We start from the raw sequence: 20,257 nt of genomic DNA, 5'->3' as shown, positions 1-20,257 counted from the left end.
TCCATGGTCACGGTGTGTGTGTCTGTGTTTCTCTTCTCATATGCACTAAGTTCAGAGAGGCTGAATTTTCTAGAGCCGATATATTCAACTCCACAAGGTAGATGGACAACAAAAGTGTATTGTGTGAAAGCTGTACAGAACACTTGCATTTCTAAGGTCTGAGATGATGAGTAACGTGTCAGCAGGACCAACCTGCTATTATCAATGTTAAGTTAAATATATTGAGTATAGGATTTATGGTAGCAATTTAGATATGCCAAGACCACCTGATGTCACTCTCCAGTAGGATAACTGGCTCTCATTACTAGGATACAAGCCTCATGAACCGTACTGTTTCTGTAAAAACTTTTATTTCCATCACAATTATCAGCACCTAAATGATACAGGTTATATGTATTGAAAAAAATGCAGTAGTTTGGAAATTAGACACTAGAACATCGGACCTGTTTTGTGTTATATGGACACAAAGGAAGAAAATCCACCTTGCATTTTGGCCACAATAACTTGAAAGAATCCTTGCAGATATCTCTGAGGACTGAACATAATGAATATTTCAGAGACCATCGTTTGAAAATGTCTGCTCTGATTTCCTTTCGTTTGTGGCAGCTACAAGTAATACCAATCCTAACCCTGTTCTGCAAATACATAAAGCTTGGCTCTTGCACAAGTGTTTGTTTTTCAAGATCTTCCCTCAAGTCAGATCTTTAAATCAAAACTGACCTGTAATGGCAAATGCCTATAAAACTCTCAGATCTCTGTGGAACTGGAAATTGGCCAAAGTTGAAGAGGCATCAAAAAGTAGGACAAATTTCCCTTTCCTCATTTTGACATTTTATCACTACAGCCCTGTGAATTCATTATTTAGGCTATAAACAGGGAGTGAACCTACCATAGAAAGTCTCAGTTAAAAATTTAGGACCAGTATCTGTCTGTTGTCAGCATGATACTAGGTCATTGTTTGGTTTATTTGCCCCATTACCTTGTTTTTAACCGTGGATTATAACATACAGAAACACGCAAGAAATCAAAGAGTGCAGCTCAAGTATTCATCACAGAGACCACCACAAGGGTAAAGAAATAAAACATTTCCTGCACCGCAAAAATACCCCTCACGTACCCTCTCAATAATAGGCTGTCTCTTGCCAAAGATAACAACCATCCTGACAATATGGTAATTACTTTTTTAAATTTTTCTTTGTAGTGTTATCACCTAAGCCTATATCCTTAAACATTATCTTTTAGTTTTGCCTGGTTTTTAAACCTGATATAAATGGAATTATACAGAATATTTCCCTTTGTGTCTGACTTCTTTCACATTATACTTAGGTTTGTTAGAGCCATTCCACTTGGTGACCATTCATTCATTTCCATTACATATCATATCCCACTGTATGACCATGCCACTTTATTTATCCATTCTACTGCTGATGGACATTTTGAGTCCTGTACAGTTTGGGGCTATTACAAATAATTCTGCCATGAATATTCTTGTATATGTCTCTTGGTGCACAAGCATGCACATTTCTGGCAGATATAAACCTGGGAATGAAATATCTAGATCAGAGGGTACACACATCTGAAAGTTTAGTAGATAATATCAAATGGTTTTCCAAAGTGCCTGCCCAGCTACACTCCCACCAACTCTAAAGATATGAGAGTTTTTATTGTTTCAAATCCTTACTGACATCGCTATCATCTGCAATTTTAACTTTAGCTAATGTACTGATATTTCTTTGGGATTCTGATGACTAATATTGTCACATTCCTTTTCATTTATTTATTGGCCATTTGGATGTTCTCTTTTGTACAATGTCTGTTGAAGTCCCTTGTCCATTTTTCTATCAGATTATTTCTTCTTCATATTCATTGTAGGAATTCTCTATAACTAGATATGAACCTCTGTTGGTTACATGCATTGTAAATAACTTCTCTCATTCTGTGGCCTTTTCAATTTCTTCATGATGTCTTTGAATGAAAGAGCTTTCTAATTTCAGAATAGACAAATTTTTTTGTCAGTCTGTTTTTGCTGTTGTGGTGGTTGTTGTTTTGGTGTTTGGGTTTTGGGGAGGTTTTTTTGGTTTGTTTTGTTTTTCTGGTATTTTTTTGTCCTGTTTAAGAGTCTTTACCTATCCTGAGTTCATGAACTCACTCTCCTAAATTATCTTTGAGAAATGTCATTATTTCTCCTTTCATATTTAGAATATGATCTGCCTGGAATTGATTTTTATGAAAGTGGTTTCTTTCCACTGCCCCCACCCCACACCCCCCCACCCTCCAGCCACCACCTCCCACCACCACACCCGCCACTCCCCACACACCCTCACCCCCTGGCTTCCCAAGACTTTATTTAAATTCAAGTTGGTTAGCATAGAGTATAGTATTGGTTTCAGGAGTAGAATTTAGTGATTCATCACTTACATGTAACACCAAGTACTCATCACAAGTGCCCTCCTTAATGCCTATCACCCATTTAGAACCATCCCCCACCCACCTTCCCTCCAGCCTGGTTTCTGGGTTTCTCTTTTTTTCTCATGTGGATAGCCATTTGCCCAAGTCAATTTATGAAAAGACCACATTTTCCTCACTGGATTATTTTATAATCTCATCCCCCCCTTTTTTTCTTGGATGTTATCTTTTGTATTAGTATTCTTTTAGGATTTAGCCTACAGATTACAACTTGTGATATTGACTAAGGACATTAAAACATCTTAACTCCTACTTACTATCTTCCCAAGGTATGTATTATTATTTTATTCTATATATACTTTTTTTTTCTTAATGTTTATTTATTTTTGAGAGTGAGAGAGAGAGCACAAGCGGGGGAGGAGCAGAGAGAGAGGGAGACACAGAATCCAAAACAGGCTCCAGGCTCTGCGCTGTCAGCACAGAGCCCGACATGGGGCTCGAACTCACATACCATGAGATCATGACCTGAGCCGAAGTCAGACACTCAACCGACTGAGCCACCCAGGCACCCCTTCTATATACACTTTAAATTCATGCAGACATTATTATTGTTTTTGTAGGTGGTAGATATTCATTTAGATGTGTCCTCATGATTCTCTATTTTTATTATCATTCATTCCTTCCTTTATCTCTGTTTTTCCATCTAGGATCATTTTTCTACTACATAAAGAATACTCTTCAGTATTTGCTTAGTGCAGTATCTGCTCTAAAGCATTATCTCAGCTTTCATTTGTTTGAAAATATTTTTATTTCATTTTTATTCTTGAAGGATACATTCACTGAGCCTAAAATCTGAACTTGGCTGTTATTTTGTTTCTGCACATCAGAAACATTCCATTGTCTTCTGGTAAGCTTTATTACTATTTAGAAATCAACTCTCAGTCTAATTGCTGCTTCTTTGAAGCTAATCTTGGTTTATTTTACAGATCATTTTATTTGGTTTTGTATAGTTTAACTCTTAAGTGGCAGAGAGTGCATTTATTTTTATTTAGCCTGCTTACTGCTTCCCAGGGCTTCTTTTGCGGTTCCTTGATGTTTTTCCTCAATTTCAGAAAGTTCTCAGTCAGTATTTCATCAAATATTCTCTACTTTGATTCGCTCCTGTTTCTCCTTTTGGCACTCATACTGGCCATATCTCTCTTTTTTGTAGCTATCCTCTGTTTAATCTCTCAGTGCTTCATCCCCAATACTGACCTATCTTCTAATTTGTAATTCATTCCTCAGCTTTGACAAACCTACTGTTAAACCTACCCATTGGGTTCTTAGTTTCTCGTATTGTATTTTTCATTTTGGGAATATCCATTTGAGTCTGTTTTATCATTTCTAGTTTTATGAAATATCTCATGCTTGTCTTTTAAATCCTTCAACATTAAAAGTAAAATTATAGTTATTTTAAAGTTTATCTTCATGACTTCAATATCCAGAGACACTAATGTGTTATTTTCTTTTCTTCTCTTGTATGTTTTCATGTTTGTCTTGTAATATCTAGTTATTTCTTATCAGGTGTCACATTTGCAAAATTATTTATAAAAATAATTTTAAGCCTGGGATGATGTCATGATGTCATCTTTTCCAAATAGTATTTCTATTTGTTTCTGTACGTGATCATGTCATTCTGACTTCATAAACTGAGATATACAAGTCTGAATTGAAGTCCCTTTGGAGATATACTTCAGGTTGCCATTATTCCTAGAATGCAGTCCCTTCAAGGTCCCAATACAGTGAATGGGGGGGGGGGGTCATTGGGGCCCCTACCTGATAGATCTTCAATGATGGTTCCTGCCCCTACCTCTGCAAGGCTGTCAAAAATTCTGTTAAGCTTTCTAGGCTTTCAGTCCCCTTCTAGAATCAGCACATACTCCCAAGGGAAAGGTGGCACCAAAGGTGGCTCACCCTTCTGGCCCCACAGCTCTTCACGCTCTGGACAGCTGTCCTCTGCCTTTAATCAGAAGCATATTTGGGGGGCACTTGAGTTAAGTCAATCAATTAAGCATCCGACTTTGACTCAGGTCATGATGTCGCAATTTGTGAGTTCAAACCCCGTGTAGGGCTCTCTGCTAACAACTCAGAGCCTGGAGCCTGCTTCAGATTCTATGTCTCCCTCTCTTTCTGCCTCTCCCCTGCTCGCACTCTGTCTCTGTCTCTGTCTCTCTCTCAAAAATTAATAAACATTTAGAAAAAAAAACAAGTATATATATTGAAAATACAGTTACCTCCACATCAGAAGGTCATTAAACCACTCTTCATGCAACATGGGGAGTATTCAGGATATTCCTATAGAAAACATAAAAATATTCTCTATGTGGAGCTCTCCTTCCTATTACCCTCCCACAAGCTTACAGTCTGCCCCAGAGTTGCCAAGAAATGGGTATTGTTTTATTGAGATACATAAGTCACCACTGACCATGTTTGATCTGAGAAAACAGGAGGCAAAAGGATATCAGTCAGGCTGTCTGTATCTTTGTAGAAAATATCCAAAAGAATTTTATTTTTAAATTTTCAATCTCTCATATATTCTTTTTTTTTTTTAAGCCTTTAAACCCAGTGCCCAGCCTCTTGTCAATATTACAGTTGGAGCTGCTTAAGCTGATAAGCTGGCATGCTCTTGTAGAGCAATTGGCTGACTGTTCCTGTTTGCGGCAAGTGGGCTCAAGGGCCCCTGCCTCTCAAGGCCGCAAGGCTGTCAGAGGAATCACAAACAGTGGCTGATGATTAATTCACTATGGTTGTTAAATTCCTCAATGCTGATCTCCTTTGGAAGTTTAAAACCTATTCTGCCCACCAGGGATTCTCAAAACATGACTCTGTAGTTTGAGAGTGGATTTAAAATGAAATTTGGTATAAAACAAGAAAACGTATCCATTAAAGGGGTTCTGAACTCAATGCCAATGTGTGTGGGGCGGGAAGAGATGGTGTTTCCCACACCATCAAGTAATCCTCCAAAACCAGCTGAGTGTCCTACAATTCAACTCAAATCTGACACTATCTACCCAGAGATAGCATTAGATTCCTTACATTAAGAGCCTGTTCCAAAAGACTGCCCCCACCTCGAGTTCAGATGCCAGTCACAAGCCCAGGTTGTCAGAGATTCCAGCAACCCCTTCCTTAAGTTCAATTAATTTGCTAGAGTAGCTCACAGATGCAGAGACACATTTTGCTTATTCGATTCCCAGGTTGTTTTAAAATTATAGAACTCAGGAACATCCAGATGCAAGAGACATATAGGGCAAAGTATGGGGAAGGGCACAGAGCTGCTCCAAGCATGCCATTCTCCCCAAATCTCCATGCGTTCATCAACCCGGAAGCTCTCCTAACCCTGTCCTTTGGGTTTTTATGGAGGCTTCATTATATAGGCATGATTAATTAATCCATCAGCCATTGGCAGTTGATTCACTCTCCAGCCCTTCTCCCAGGAGGTCAGGGGGGTAAGACTGAACATTCTAATAGTCTAATCACATAGGTGGTTCTCCTGGCAGCCAGCCCCAATCCGTAAGTGTGGTCCCAAAGTCACCTTATTAATCTAACAAAAGACACCTTTATAGCTCTTATCACTTAGGAAATTCCAAGGGTTTTAGGAGCTCTGTTCCAGAAACAGGGACAAAGAACAAATATTTATTTCTTATTATAAATCGCAATATCACATCCATTCTTTGGTTATGTGGGATAGTACCATATTATATTATATTTTATGTACAATTGTCATAGGGAAGACAGCTATTATTGATGTAATAAGTTCTATAAACTAATCAATTATTTGCAACTCCAAACTCACCATTGTCCCTCACTTTGTCATTTTGAAGCTTTTGGGGTTTACAAAATGCAGAGAATATACGTATCTAGACAGGGATTTCTCAACCTCAGCACTGTCGATATTTGGGGATGTGGGGGCGCAGGGGATAGTTCTTTGTCATTCTGTGAGGGTGGCTTCTGTCCTGTTCAATGTAGGATACCTGGTCTCTGCCCCCTAGATGTCTAGCATCCTCCCCTCTCCAATTGTGACAACTAAAAATGTCTCCAGACAGTGGCAGAACAAGACTTTATGTAACTTTGAATGTAGATGCTGTAAGATCCCAAAATCCTAAGCAAAGTTTGGAAGCACTAAAGTCCTCTACATTGTATTGGTAGGGTAAGGGTAAAAGGGAAGAAGGGTAAAAGGGTACAAGTGAAGTTGAAAATCTAGACAGGAAAGAAAAGAATCTGATATTTGTCAAATGTCTGCCATGTATAGTGTCCCTAGCACTATGCTAAGAACTTTACAAAGATCATCTCATTTAATCCTGACTAAAACCATACTCCTAAAACAACAGTCAGATTTTATCAAGAGTTTACAATGTTCCAGGCACTGTATCATATTAAATATTTTACATGAACTCACTTATTTTTTTTTAACGTTTATTTTATTTTTGAGACAGAGAGAGACAGAGCATTAACGGGGGAGGGCCAGAGAGAGAGGGAGACACGGAATCTGAAACAGGCTCCAGGCTCTGAGCTGTCAGCACAGAGCCCGACGCAGGGCTCGAGCTCACAGACCGCGAGATCATGACCTGAGCCGAAGTCGGATGCTTAACCGACTGAGCCACCCAAGCGCCCCTGAACTTACTTAATTACAGCAGCAACCCCACATTTTAGGTACCACTATTATCTTCACTTTTTGCAGTAATGGAACTGAGCTCAGAAAATGAAATAATTTTCCTAAAGTCACACATTCACTAATTAGGTCTGAATAAAACTCGAAGTCTCTTCATCTCATCCTACTGTTAAAGAGGAAAACATGAGAGCATCCCCTTGAGAGGACGAAAAATCTAATTCTATGAAATATTTATCCTCTGATAATACGTTTTAGTGTACAGGTGAGAATCCATGCCATTCCATCATATCCCAAGAGCTGCTTAGAAGCAAAAGGTCATCGCACCCAGAGTAGAATTATCTGTGATCCATGGGGAAGGTCAGGGCTGTGTATTCATCACCAGTTTCCAAGAATAGATACTAAACAGATAGAAGTGAACCCTGAAAGGGGGCAGAAGACATGCCTGGAAATGTGACGTATGAAATCCCCATAATTAGCACTTTAAATTGAAGGATATCTAGGAGATTTTGCTGAAGCTACCTATGGACCAGAGATTCAGAAATGCTTTTATGATTGACAAAGTTTAGTCACTTCTTGCCAAAACTGAATTCTGGGACATCCCAGGGCACCTTTGTGCAGAAATGAAAGAATGTGCCCAAAAGGACCCTGAACTAAGCATCAAGAAGAAAAGCATGGAGACATAATCTATTCCTTTCCAACTGCTGAGAAAGAAGATCATGTCAAAGGGCAAGGTCAGAGGACGTGTCTGACTTACTCTAATCCTAACTGGATACACTGTGAACTGGGAAGGGGGATGCCTCTGTGGTTTAGCCATCTTGGGTATTGACTAATCTCAAGACTTCAGGTGGCTTGTATTTAGTTAGTAGACTTCCTGGGTCCTTTTAGCTTCTTCTCTACTTCAAATCAGGCAGAAATGCCGTAACAGCGTGGCAGCTCTGGGAAACACAAGAAAGGAACACTTCTCTCCGGAGGGACCTGTGTCTCGATACTGAAAGGAACATTAGCGCATAGCAGAGTGTGAATGCTGTTTTCCTTTCCTCTTGCAAACAATTCAAACAGTCCCACTTGCCAAGATCAAGCAGACAGTAGATTCTGTGGGATTTTTTGGGATTCACTTTTTTTTAGAAGCCACGATAAGGAACAAGAAGTCTCAAAAGGGAAAGAAAACATCCCGACTGACTCTCTCTCTCATCTCTTTTGTCCATCACTTATATCCAAAAAACTCAAAAGTTTAAAATACACTTGTGGACTGGAGTAACCCAGGGCTTCCAGCAGGTGATCTCTATATTCTCTCAACATGCGGATCCTTTCTTCTTCTCCAGCACAGAACACAAACCCTGGCATGTCACACAGTGGACCAGCTTCATCACCACATGCAGGACATTCGTTGTTTGAGGACATGAGAAACAATTCCATCTGACTCTAGAACCAAGAATATCTATGTTTCACATTAGCAATCTTTATGTTTTTATCTCATGGCCATGGTGGGCTTAGGATGCCCTGGCTACTAACAAGTTCTGAGAGCAAATTCGTGGTCCACCCCATGGAGGATATATCTTTACTGAAAACCTCATTAGCTTCATTCCTGGTCCCACTGTTATCACCCCATCCTTGCTTTATAACCTCTTCCTGTTTCTTTCTAATGATCTGCCTTGTGTTATTTATGTTTTTTTAATGTTTACTTATTTTTGAGAGAGAGAGAGAAAACAAGCAGGAAGGAGAGGATGGGGGCGGGGGCAGGGCAGAGAAAGGGAGACACAGAATCTGAAGCAGGCTAGGTTCCAGGCTCTGAGCTATCAGCACAGAGAGCAATGCAGGGTTCAAACTTATGAATCATGAGATCATAACCTGAGCCAAAGTTGGATGCTCAACTAACTGAGCCACCAAGGTGCCCCTATTATTTACGTTTTTGATGCCTGTGTCTAGCATGCCATCAGGCACATTAGAGACATTCAACATTGATTGGATTTCATTAAACTTCTAACCACTCTCTGAAATAAAACTCTTCTCTTTTTGTAAAAGAACAAATGAAGAACAAACCCTTCCCTTGAGGCCCCTTGATAGCCCCTTTCCTACCAATATAAAAAAGAGAGACTGGCCAGTGAGGTTACTCAGCCAAACCATCCCCTTCCCACTGCCCCCCACTTCTCCCCACACCTTTTATGTTTAGGGTGAAGGCCTGTCACTATTTACTTTATACATGCTTAGCAAAGCATGTCTAAGCAAAGCCCAACAGATAGTTCCTCAAAACTTCTGTCCATCATCAGAATAAAAATAACTCCAGTGATATCAAAGATTCTGGAAGTGAGGTTAATAAAAGCGAATTTTCAGCCACTTTTCAAAGAATTGTAGAAAATATGCAATGCTGGGTCTTCATTGCCATGTAAGGGCCACAAGACAAGTTGTCAGGACCCAGGTTTCTTCAGCTAAGAGAGGAAAGGCCATACCCCTGAGCCAGCTTGATGGTTTTCAATACCAAAGAGAATTTAAGGGATTTGGGAAAGCAATAAGATTTGTTAACAAAACTCAGGATTGAGAACAGGTATGTGAGACTATGTCTTCCACTGAATGAGCATCTCAGAGGCTTGAAAGGTTTATATATTCATATGTTAAAACACAAAAGAAAGAATGACTCAAGGCCATGGTAAAAAAATTACCATATTTTTATTAGTACTTAAGTGTGTTGTGTGTATAAAATTATAACTCATATGTTCCTTTATCATATATATCATGCAGAGTCTAAAAGTTAAATCTTTCCTAACCCACCCCTCCCACTAAAAAAAGAAATGATCTAAAATGCTGGGATTTTTATCTTTTCAATCCACATTATATTTTCCAAATAAACATAGATCACTTAGTAAAGTTTCCATATGCTGAAATGCATTCTGCGTATTTTAAACCAAACACAGAAAATGATCCTCCAAGCATGTGATAAAATCATAAGATCATTAAACATTCACCCCAAATTCACACCAGCCTCAGGAATGTACACATGGCTAAGTTTGAGCCATAGAGACAGAAACCTAGAATCCTAGTGTAGGATTCAGCATAATGTCAACTCTCCTGGGACACAAAAGCAAGGACCATAACATAAAAGCCATTGAACGGCACTCCCCCTGTGAAAACCACATAACTAATAATTTTGCCCTTCTTAGAAGTTTCGTAGTTTAGTATGCGGCACTTGGTTGAAGACTTTAGAAGATCATGTGGACAATGTGATATTCCAATAAGAAAGTACATAAATGAAAATGTATTGAGGCTTTAGGCATATTCATCATTTGCTCTTCACACAAAGCCTGCCCGGAAGGCTCTGTTAACCCCTTTGTACAGATAAAGAAGTTGATTCTGAGGAGCCAAGTAAATTGCCTATAGAAACACAGTAACCAGATCTCCTGAACACAGCTTGAGCTCATTATGCTACCACATGCATTGGTCATGACAAAAGAAGGATTCATCAATAATAAAAGTAAATGAATGATTGACACTGGCAGAGTCAGTCCAATCTCTATAGAACATGCCTTATCTGGCCATTCCAAACGTATATGAGACCCTGATAGTTTGAAACTTTAATAAGGAATAGTAAACCTGTACTAGATCCTTCCTAGACAGTCTCAAAAGTACTTTATATCAGGACGCCTGGGTGGCTCTGTCGGCTAAGCATCTAACTCTTAATTTTGCCTCAGGTCATGGTCTCATAGTTCGTGGGATCAAGCCCTGCATCAGGCTCTGTGCTGACAGCATGGAGTCTGCTTGGGATTCTCTCTCTCCCTCTCCCTGTGCCCCTCCCCTGCTCGTTCTCTCTCTCTCTCTCTCTCTCTCTCTCTCTGTCTCAAAATAAATTTTAAAAAAACTTTTTAATACTTTACATCTCATTTTACTTGAAAGAATCTTACCTAGTGACAGAATTATTGTTATTTGACTGACAAATGTTTCTTAAAAAAAAAATTTTTTTAAGCCAGATCAATTCACAAGAGCATAAGAAAAACTCCATTTTAATGGAATGCCAATTTTACTGAGATCATTTCAATAATTTGGTACTGTTAACCACTGAAACCACTACTATAAACTGTCTTGGCACAAAAATATACAGAAGCCTGATGCATTTATGATCTAAATTGGCTCTGTTCAAATTCAACTACAAATGGCTTGTCTGTGATGTCTTTAATGCTTTGCTTCAGAAAACATTTTTTAAAGCTATAAAGACATGAGGCAGCTTTGAAGAAGAAAAAAAATAACAAAGGTAGGTATCTCCATCCTGCCTTAAACTCTTTTGATTCAAAAGGCATCCAACTGGTAGAAAATTTGTTTCATGGAGTCATAGGCTAATTTTGTACTAACTTGTAACTCACTGAGAAATTCTGCTTTTTTGGAGCTACTTTCAGACCCTTAATGTTGTTCTAGTGCCAGCTCTCTGCTGTACTCATATTGTGAGTGTACTCACATTTATTCTTAGCTGATTACATGGGAAGGTGTCAACCAGGCCTGCTATGAGAACATTACTTTAAGCCTGGTTTACGATTAATACCAGCATACTCCATCTCCATTCTTAACTAAGTAAGACTCTTCCTGCTGTTTATAGTCAAAGAATCCAATGATTACAGCACTGTAAACAAAATAAGGGAAAAAGAGTAATCCAAACATACTCCATTAGCGAAACCCATTCCATTTCTTTTTTATATTTTTTTTTCCTGTGAAATCTACAGGCCTAATTGTTCTGGAATTCCAGAATGTACCTTAAAGGTCAACAATACCGCACCTCATTTTGTGTCTCCACATACAGTTGTGTGAGTTATGCACTGCACAACCTTTGGGATACCAGTCACACTGTAAAAAGTCATAGATGTGAATATTTGTAAGCACAACTTGTAAGTTGGCAATAGCAGTAAAATATGTGAGGCTTTTTCATAAAATAAGTGTATTAGGACAATTTTTTGACAGAAAAATAATAGTGTTCCAAAGAGGGGACACAGCTGTCTAATTTACACCAAAACATTATATAGATTAGCAGTGATCTTGTCACAAACCAATTCAATTCAGAAAAATCAGTTAAATTAATCATTTGATAATGTGTATAACAATAAGGCAGGGATTTTTTTTTCCTGTTGAAAGGCAATTATGATAAAGAGGGGAAAGAGTTAGCTAAGGACTCACACATCTCCCTGGAAAGTGACTTAAATCACTGTTAGGGTGGCCAGTGACACAGGTGGCAAAGAATTGCACGGAGTGAAGCAACAAGCAAGACAAGAGTTTATTTACTCTTCAAGGGAGGAGAGAGGCCAGCCCACATTTCTGTTAGGCTGGGCCTTTTAAGGTGTTTTGAAGGATGTGAAAGGGTTGCAGCTATCCTCTGGGGAGAATGTGGGGCCGGGGTCAACTCGTGGCCAGTGGAGCAAGAGGGGGCAGGTTTCTCAAGGGGTTCTGACTGGGGCTCATCTGGGATGTGTGTTGTGGTCAGGCTAGAGAAAAACATGTTTTGTAGTCGGGGTCGATTTTCTAAGAATGTAATGCCCTGGGATCTAGAAAAACAAAGAGTTAGGGCCTAGTGCAGATCCCTGTGAGTTTTGTCTGTAAGGGTGGCTGGGGTGGGAAGGCAGGAGGGGGTTTGAATAGATTTCTTTCAATCACTTTTTTCCTAACTTTTTAAAAAATCAGTTTTGTCACTGCCCATTGACAGGCCAAGGGAAAAGGGGCACAGAGATTTCATCTCCTTGAAGACTGCTTTTTAAATTAGGAAAAAATGGTTCCAAAGTATATGCAATAAATAATAAAAACTCAAAGTTCTTTAATTCCATCTGTACATAGAGAAGTGGGGAAGAGAAAGAAAGGACAGGCAGAGGGAACAGAGCAGAAAATATAAAGTGAGGTGAGGAGTCAGGGCAAGGCAGGGAAGAAAAAGAGACACAAAGAAAGCAATCCAAGAATATAAGTATGTAGGAGGAAAGGAGAGACATGTAGAAGAGATACAACAGTAAAGATAAGAGAGGGGAAAAGTTCAAAGGAAATATAGTGTAAATTTTCAGATGAGCGCTGCTTGAAGAGAAAACTCATTTGGTTCTGTTTTATTTTTCCCTGGCTTATGGAAAAAGTTGCTTTGTCATGCTATCATGCTCACTGAGCATGAACAATTCATCACGGCTCTTTAACTAGTCAGTATCTCTACCCTTTCCAGGATTCTTTTTCAGCAACTCACCAGAGGTATAGCTATTTCCTTGGCTACTATAGCAAGGTGACCAAGGTGACTTGGCTGAATAAAGTAAGCCAAGCAAAAAGAGAATAAACTACTTTCCCTGAGAGAACTGGTAGCTTTTGATATTATATGGACAGCCGTGGATAGACAAAAGACAGAAATTGACATTCTGATTCCATGGAAAAGTGTGTTCAGTAGGGAATAATTAAAACTCACCATGCTACGGTGAAAAGAATCCATTGGAGTCATCCAATTCTAATCAATAATCAAACTATACATGGGTGAACTATTTAGGTCCATGTGGGTCAGATACCCAAAAACATTGTCTTCATTACTGTGTGAGATCTTAGGGTTTCTGGAGACACTGGTTTGAATACAAGAAGAAAAACCATCATGATTATTTCACAGCTCATTAAGCTGACCTCAATATCCCATCCCCTCCCAGAACCAGACATACATAAATACACAAAGAAAGTATCTTCTGGTGACAGTTTATCTCATTTTCCACAGTGCTCCTATATACCTAAGTGTGGAAAAAATTTTGAAGAATCCATGTCCCTGGTGAATGTTGTCATGGAAAACTTCAGGAAGTATCAACACTTCTCCTGCTATTCCGACCCAGAAGGAAACCAGAAGAGCGTCATCCTCACCAAACTCTACAGTTCCAACGTGCTGTTCCATTCACTGTTCTGGCCAACATGTATGATGGCTGGGGGCGTGGTGATTGTAGCCATGGTGAAACTCACACAGTACCTCTCCCTGCTCTGTGAGAGGATCCAACGGATCAATAGATAAAAGCAAAAGGGATGAGATCATTTTCTTTAAAGCTCAAATACTGTTTTCTTTCATTCTTCACCAAAGAACCTTAAGTTTGTAATGTGCAGTCTGTTATGAGTTCCTTAATATATTCTTATATGTAGAGCAATAATGCAAAAGCTGTTCTATATGCAAACATGATGTCTTTATTATTCAGGAGAAGAAATAACTGTTTTGTGTTGGTTGGTTGTTTTCATTATCTTGTTTTGATGCTGGAACTAGTACTTCCTTCTCTCGTTCCGCCAAAACAGGGCTCAGTTATTCATTTGCCAAGCTTTGTGGAGGAATGTAGACAATATCAACACGATAAGGTCTGTGTTCTCAATTGTCAGATCTCTTGAAGACATTTCTGCAATATTTTTCATCATTCATTGTTTACTAAAGCTGCAGCCAAAAATGTTCTTTCTTTTCTTACTCAAAACTGAGCCCTGTAGCAAGTGAAGGGACCAGATTTCCTAACTAAAGGATGTTAAGCATTTTCCTTATATTTCTACCATATCACTGTAAAGAAGGGAGAAAACCCAGACAGTTATTTCTCTTTTATTATTTTCTATTCATAACTTCAGATTTTTTAACTGATTTCCAAAAATAAGCTGTTTTCATCAACTGATTCTATAATCTCTTCCTGTGATTTAAATAGAAAATGAACAGAGCCCTTTTCCATTTAAGACCCTGCTACTGTGTGAGGAGATAACACTTACAAAGAGTTTCATTACCTGTGAATTGACTGAATGTTGAGTAGGTGCACCACTGCAATCCACGAAAGTCTATGTCACTAAGATATTTATGTGAAAATCTTTATTCTATTTCAAGTCAACTGTTAGATGGTAAAATTAAGATCCTACTTGCTGGCCAAGACTGGTAGACTGATTTCAGTGGGTAAATCTACTGTGGCAAATTAACATATTGCAATGTTACTCTTTGGGAATTTATGTTTAACTTAACGAGTATGTAGTCTCTCTTTCTGACAAGTGTTCCCCATTGGGATTTTAAAACTATGTGCACAGAATATTTGTCTCCTCTACATGTTTTATTTTTCTATTTACAATTCTCTTATTTTTTGCTAGATTTTATACACAGAGTAGACTTTTTTCCTAACACACACTTAAAATGAGTAACAGCTCTAAAGGAAGACTTTGTTCACAATGCCATTTACTTATTGTGTTGAGGGGGGCGGGGTGGAATGAGGGACTGATTTTAAACAAAAACATTCCATCTTTTATTTAACATCAATATCAAAAGGGAAAGACATACATCTATCTTTCTCATCTATATTTAAGTACCCTTTTGTAATGTAGTATCAAAGTTTTCTACAAATTGGAAAATTTTACAAAACATATTTGTGGAATGAATAGTGAAACTAATCTGATGAAGTGGAAAATATCCTGTAATACTGTAATTCATAGTTTGACTTTCCATAAGCACATAAATCCTTAGGGTATAATCAGGACTTCAAATGTGTAATTAAAATTTAAACAAAAATCCATGACATCAGCAAGATTTGAATACCTCTTGCGTTCTGTTCTAAGCTGACAAGCCCATGGCGGTCCAAAAACCTATGATTCACTACATTTACAGCATTTAAAGAGATTATAATGAAAGTCCCTTTGACATCCAAACACATAAAACTTTCAAGCAATATTATGAATATTTGGAAAATATGATGGAAAATTCGACTCTTACTCTAAAAACATAATTCTGAAGATGATAGAAAAATCGTGGAGCTAAAAATTTATAATCTTCAATATTTCTTGAGCTTCCCTTCAAGTAATCCAAAGATGACTTTTTTTTTTTTCTCGGACTTGTAATTAAAAATTCCCAACTAATGTTTCAGAGAAGAATGAAGAAATCTCAAAATAAAGACACCAAAAAGAAGTTAACTAGTGCCCTCTAAGTTCCAGTAAAACAACGGCCCCTTCAAGTAATTTAAATGTATCCACAATTAAATGCTCATTATTAAAGGAGAATGAACTGGGAATAATAATAATATCTTAAATGCTTTGCATGGGTTAGCTAATTTAATCTTTATTACAATCCTATTGGAGGGAGCATTATTATTTTCCCATTCTATAGAAGAGAATGTTGAGGCTTAGAGGTGTTAAGTAACTTCCCGAAGGTTACACAGATACTCAAATGGCAGAGAGCTGAGAAAATACCCAGCCTGTACCTTCTCCCCCATTTCCATGGCTTTGGAGTATTGTTGATAACACTGAGGAATGCTAAAGTTGGGAAAGGATTATAGGGGTAAAAGGTAAAGAAGACCACTGAGCTGGAAGGCAAAGATGTCTTTCAAGACATGGTGACTAGATGACTTCAGGCTTCTCAATTAGTCTCTTGACTTCTTTAATTATAAGATTAGAATGTGTGGCCAGCTGATCACTGAGTCCCCTTATAACATTAACATTTCATCCTAGGTGTATGGAAGGAAGGATGAATACCATTCTCCAACCTTCATAGCACAGAACTGATCCTCAAATAGAACCTACACATATTTGTCCATGGATTAAAAACGGCCTCCCTGCTAATATTCCCCATAAGCCACATGTCCCTTCTTTAGGGCCCAAAACTTTATTTACACCTCCCAGAAGCAGAGCTCTGAGTCTCCACATTATTCAACAAAGATGATATCCCTTACAGAATACCTATGCTTCCAAATCACTTTCATTAGCCAATTGGCATATCCCATCTAAAACTTTATTGATTTCAAATTCCCTGAGTTGTAATGATATTAAAACCCAGAAAATGGTAAATATACCAATGATTGCATGCAAATAGCCATAATAAAAAATATGGCTTTCTACAGAAAGCCACTGATGAAGTGCTGACTGATCATAATGATGGTGTAGGCAATCATAAAATACCTCTTATATAGGCCACGTGACATTTAGGGTTCCAGCACATTACTCTTTTCTCATTGCTGTAAATAACCAAAAAAAGTGATTATGCGTGGCATTTATATAACAAATATTATTTTCAGTATGTCAAGCCATAAACATCACATTTCAGTGGGTAAAACATCTTGGCACTGTAATCATTGACATTAACAGAGAGATCTGTTAGGACAGCAAAATAATATGAGCAATTGATGCAAGTGAGTTAAAACAATAATTTTAAAGCGATAATTTGTCATTCACAAGCACAATTAAATTTCCTCCCCTCCCCTGCCAAAATACTGAAGCAAACAATGCTCCAGCAAGCAAGGGAATTTTTGTCCTGATGAGGAAAAGGAGGTGATTAAAGGTTGGACATTGTTCCTCTTCTTCCCAACTTCTACTTTTTTTCCCTTTCTCTATGTAAAACATTCAGTAAGAACAACCTCACAGTTCTGCGGTAACCACTCCAATGTATGTACCATGTGAGAAGTTTGACTCAAGGAACAAAGTTTCAGGACTCTCCTGAAGAACCTGTCAGGGTGATGTGCACAACAGAACTAAGCAGACAACTTTTTAGGTGAATCTGTTCCACCTTTCCATAATGGCAGCAACTGTAAGGAATAATACAAGTATACAACACTGCCTTCTCTCCTAAGAATGAGTTTGTAATTAACCAGAAGGGGTCAAGACAATGTATATGAAAAAGTAGAGAGAGAGAGAGAACAGTTAGGTCTCTAATTCACATCTGTGTGCATAATATCTACAGAGGGTTCATATGAGGTTGACCTGGGGTATATATGTAAAATGCGTAGCACTGTATATAGCATATAATAGATGCTTACCAAGTGGCAATTATTACTATTAATAGCAAAATGTAGAAGTAGTATTAATAGTATTAATCATATAACCACTAGTAGTACATAGTCTCTTAGAGCTAGAATTGCTCAAAAATGTCGTTTTGCCCAGAACTCACAGCAATGCCTAAATCGCTTCTACAACATCCTTCACAGGGATCATCTAGTGATAGGGATAGTTACTACTTGAATCCTGCCAGCAGTGGGATAGCTTACCAATTAATAAGACAATGCTGGAAAGTTTTCCTGATACCAGTTTGAAATCTGCCTCCCTATAATATCTACCCACTAAATTCACACAAAATCAGATCAGTACTCCTGTGTCACTAACTTACCCTATTAGTGCGATTTTATTAAAAAATGGAGGAGGGATTGGGGAAAGAGCAATTTTCATTTGTTTAGAATACAAAACCATGGAAAATCACACATTCAGCCAGGATTATGACATAAATGAAAATTTATAAATGACATCAACTTTAAAAGGTTAATAATATACCTATTAGAACCTACACATTCATAAATGATGAGCTAGCTTAACCCTCTGATGCCCATGTGAATTTTAATCCTGCACCATCTCTCAAGTAATTTCACTGTCTGAAATTCTACATTATGTTCTTATTCAACTCTGACACCAGACTAAGTTATCTAAGTAACCAGATTACTTAGGAGCATAGATATGTTCCTAACAAGACACTACTATAATTATGCCATGGATTCGCCTTGGCTAAAGTACCATTCTCCAGTGCAAGGCCAAGGAACTGGAAGGAAATGTCAATCTGTGAACTCCAGCAGTGACTTTATGAATTAACTGCTTCATTTAGGTAGGAAGAAAAGTTGTTCTCTCAATATAATCACCTAATTAGGGCTTCCAGAACTGTTCTTTAGCCAGCTTCTTCCAAAACAAATGTAATCCCCAAGCCCTTGCAAGTTGTAATGTGACTTGTTACCAACATAGTGTGATATCAGGACATGGAGAAGGCTCAAGGTCATCTACACAATTTCATCCCCTATTAGCACTGTTAGCAGTACCAGAAATTGCTTTGGGTAGAAATCACAACTTCCCTTCATAAAAATATCTCTGTCTCTCCATCTCCCTCTCTCTCTCTTTCTCCCTCCCTCCCTCCCTCTCCCTGTATCTCTCTGTTTCTCTCTCTCTCTCTCTTTCTCCTAGCTTTTTTTTTTCTGTTGGTTGTGTTCTTAATCTTCATACACCAGCAAAGATGGCCCCATGGTGACAAAATTCCTCATGTCTATAACTGCAGGAGGAGACTAAGCCAGAACTCCGCTCAGTCCTCCAAACTGCCAGCTCTCTCTGTATCACTTGGCCACTACTGACCCACCCCAGTCACTACGGAGCAGCCCACTGGGTGGGGTCAAGTAACTCCCGAAGGAAAATGGACATGTGAAAGAAGAGAAGAAGGGGTGCCAGGCAAGCAAAAACAACAGATATCCACTACCGGCAACCTGGACCAAGTGCTTCTACCAACAGAGATTTTGGGTGAAGGAGAAAGAGCACTGCAGACATGAGAAAAACTCATGGGACTGAAAGAGTAAAAAAGAACTAGTACTCAGAATTTACTTTGCAATTTTTCTATCACTCCCCCAGTTATTAATAAAATTTAAAAGAAAAAGAAATTTCTGATTTTCATTCAATGAGAGATGTGGGGATACTTTGGTTTCAGCAAAGGACACAAGGTTCCCTTAGAAACAACTGATAGGGCAAGAAGAGGGAAGCTAGGAAACAAATTAACTTAAAAGGGAGAGGATGATACGCCACGGGGAAAGGAGATTGGGAATTCGAAAATCTAATTAAAAAAACTATTGCTATTCATCCAATACTGAAGAATTTCTCTGTGTTTTTCTTAAGGGCCTTGGATTCTTTGGACTGATAAATACCTATTTGGACTAGCACAGATTCAGTTGTCCCATTTGCTGCTTATTTTGGAATAAATTCATTTAAGGAGCATATGAAGAGAGGAAAGCCTGGGTTCTTTCTACCCATTAACTGTTTCACACATCATAACATTTCAGAAAATGATTCCTTCTTGGACCATACAGTGAGAGAGCTTATCACAGAGATATCAACAAGAAGCATCCACGACCTTACCTACCATCTGCGATGCCATGGTGACCTCAGCATCTACACATCCATATAACACTTTCAACTTAGGTCTGTCCAAACTCATCAGCTTCCTCCAGCTGGACAGTCACCAAAGCTCAGTCCTTTTATTTGGTGCATTAAAACTCCAGCAGTCAGTGAGGCAGCTGTAAACCCTGACAGTTAGCTCCTTCCAGTGGTGAGGAAACACAGCAGGCCACCCCTGCATCATCCTTGACATGACAGAAGTATCCTTTTGGAACAATTAGCAGTATGTGTATCAGCTGCTGTAGCTAACATCTAGCAATACTGGAAAGAAAGTACAGAGTTTAAGCTCGGGGACTCATGTTGTATATAAAAGATATCCCTTCCGTT

General features: G+C 38.5%; 1 protein-coding gene across 1 annotated transcript in view; it reads left to right on the top strand.

Moving 5' to 3' along the window:
* KCNMB2 (potassium calcium-activated channel subfamily M regulatory beta subunit 2) overlaps positions 1 to 14,036 on the top strand; it is a 54,335-nt gene extending 40,299 nt beyond the window's left edge. The window contains exon 5 of the mRNA XM_042903031.1: positions 13,752 to 14,036. Within this exon, the coding sequence (XP_042758965.1) occupies positions 13,752 to 14,036 (285 nt within the window). The remainder of the gene's footprint in view (positions 1 to 13,751) is intronic.
* Positions 14,037 to 20,257: the final 6,221 nt, after the last annotated feature.

Source organism: Panthera leo, chromosome C2 (assembly GCF_018350215.1).
Source record: "Panthera leo isolate Ple1 chromosome C2, P.leo_Ple1_pat1.1, whole genome shotgun sequence".
Classification (NCBI taxonomy): Eukaryota; Metazoa; Chordata; class Mammalia; order Carnivora; family Felidae; genus Panthera; species Panthera leo.
Note: the sequence above shows the minus strand (reverse complement) of the source record. Positions and strands in the feature narration are given on the sequence as shown.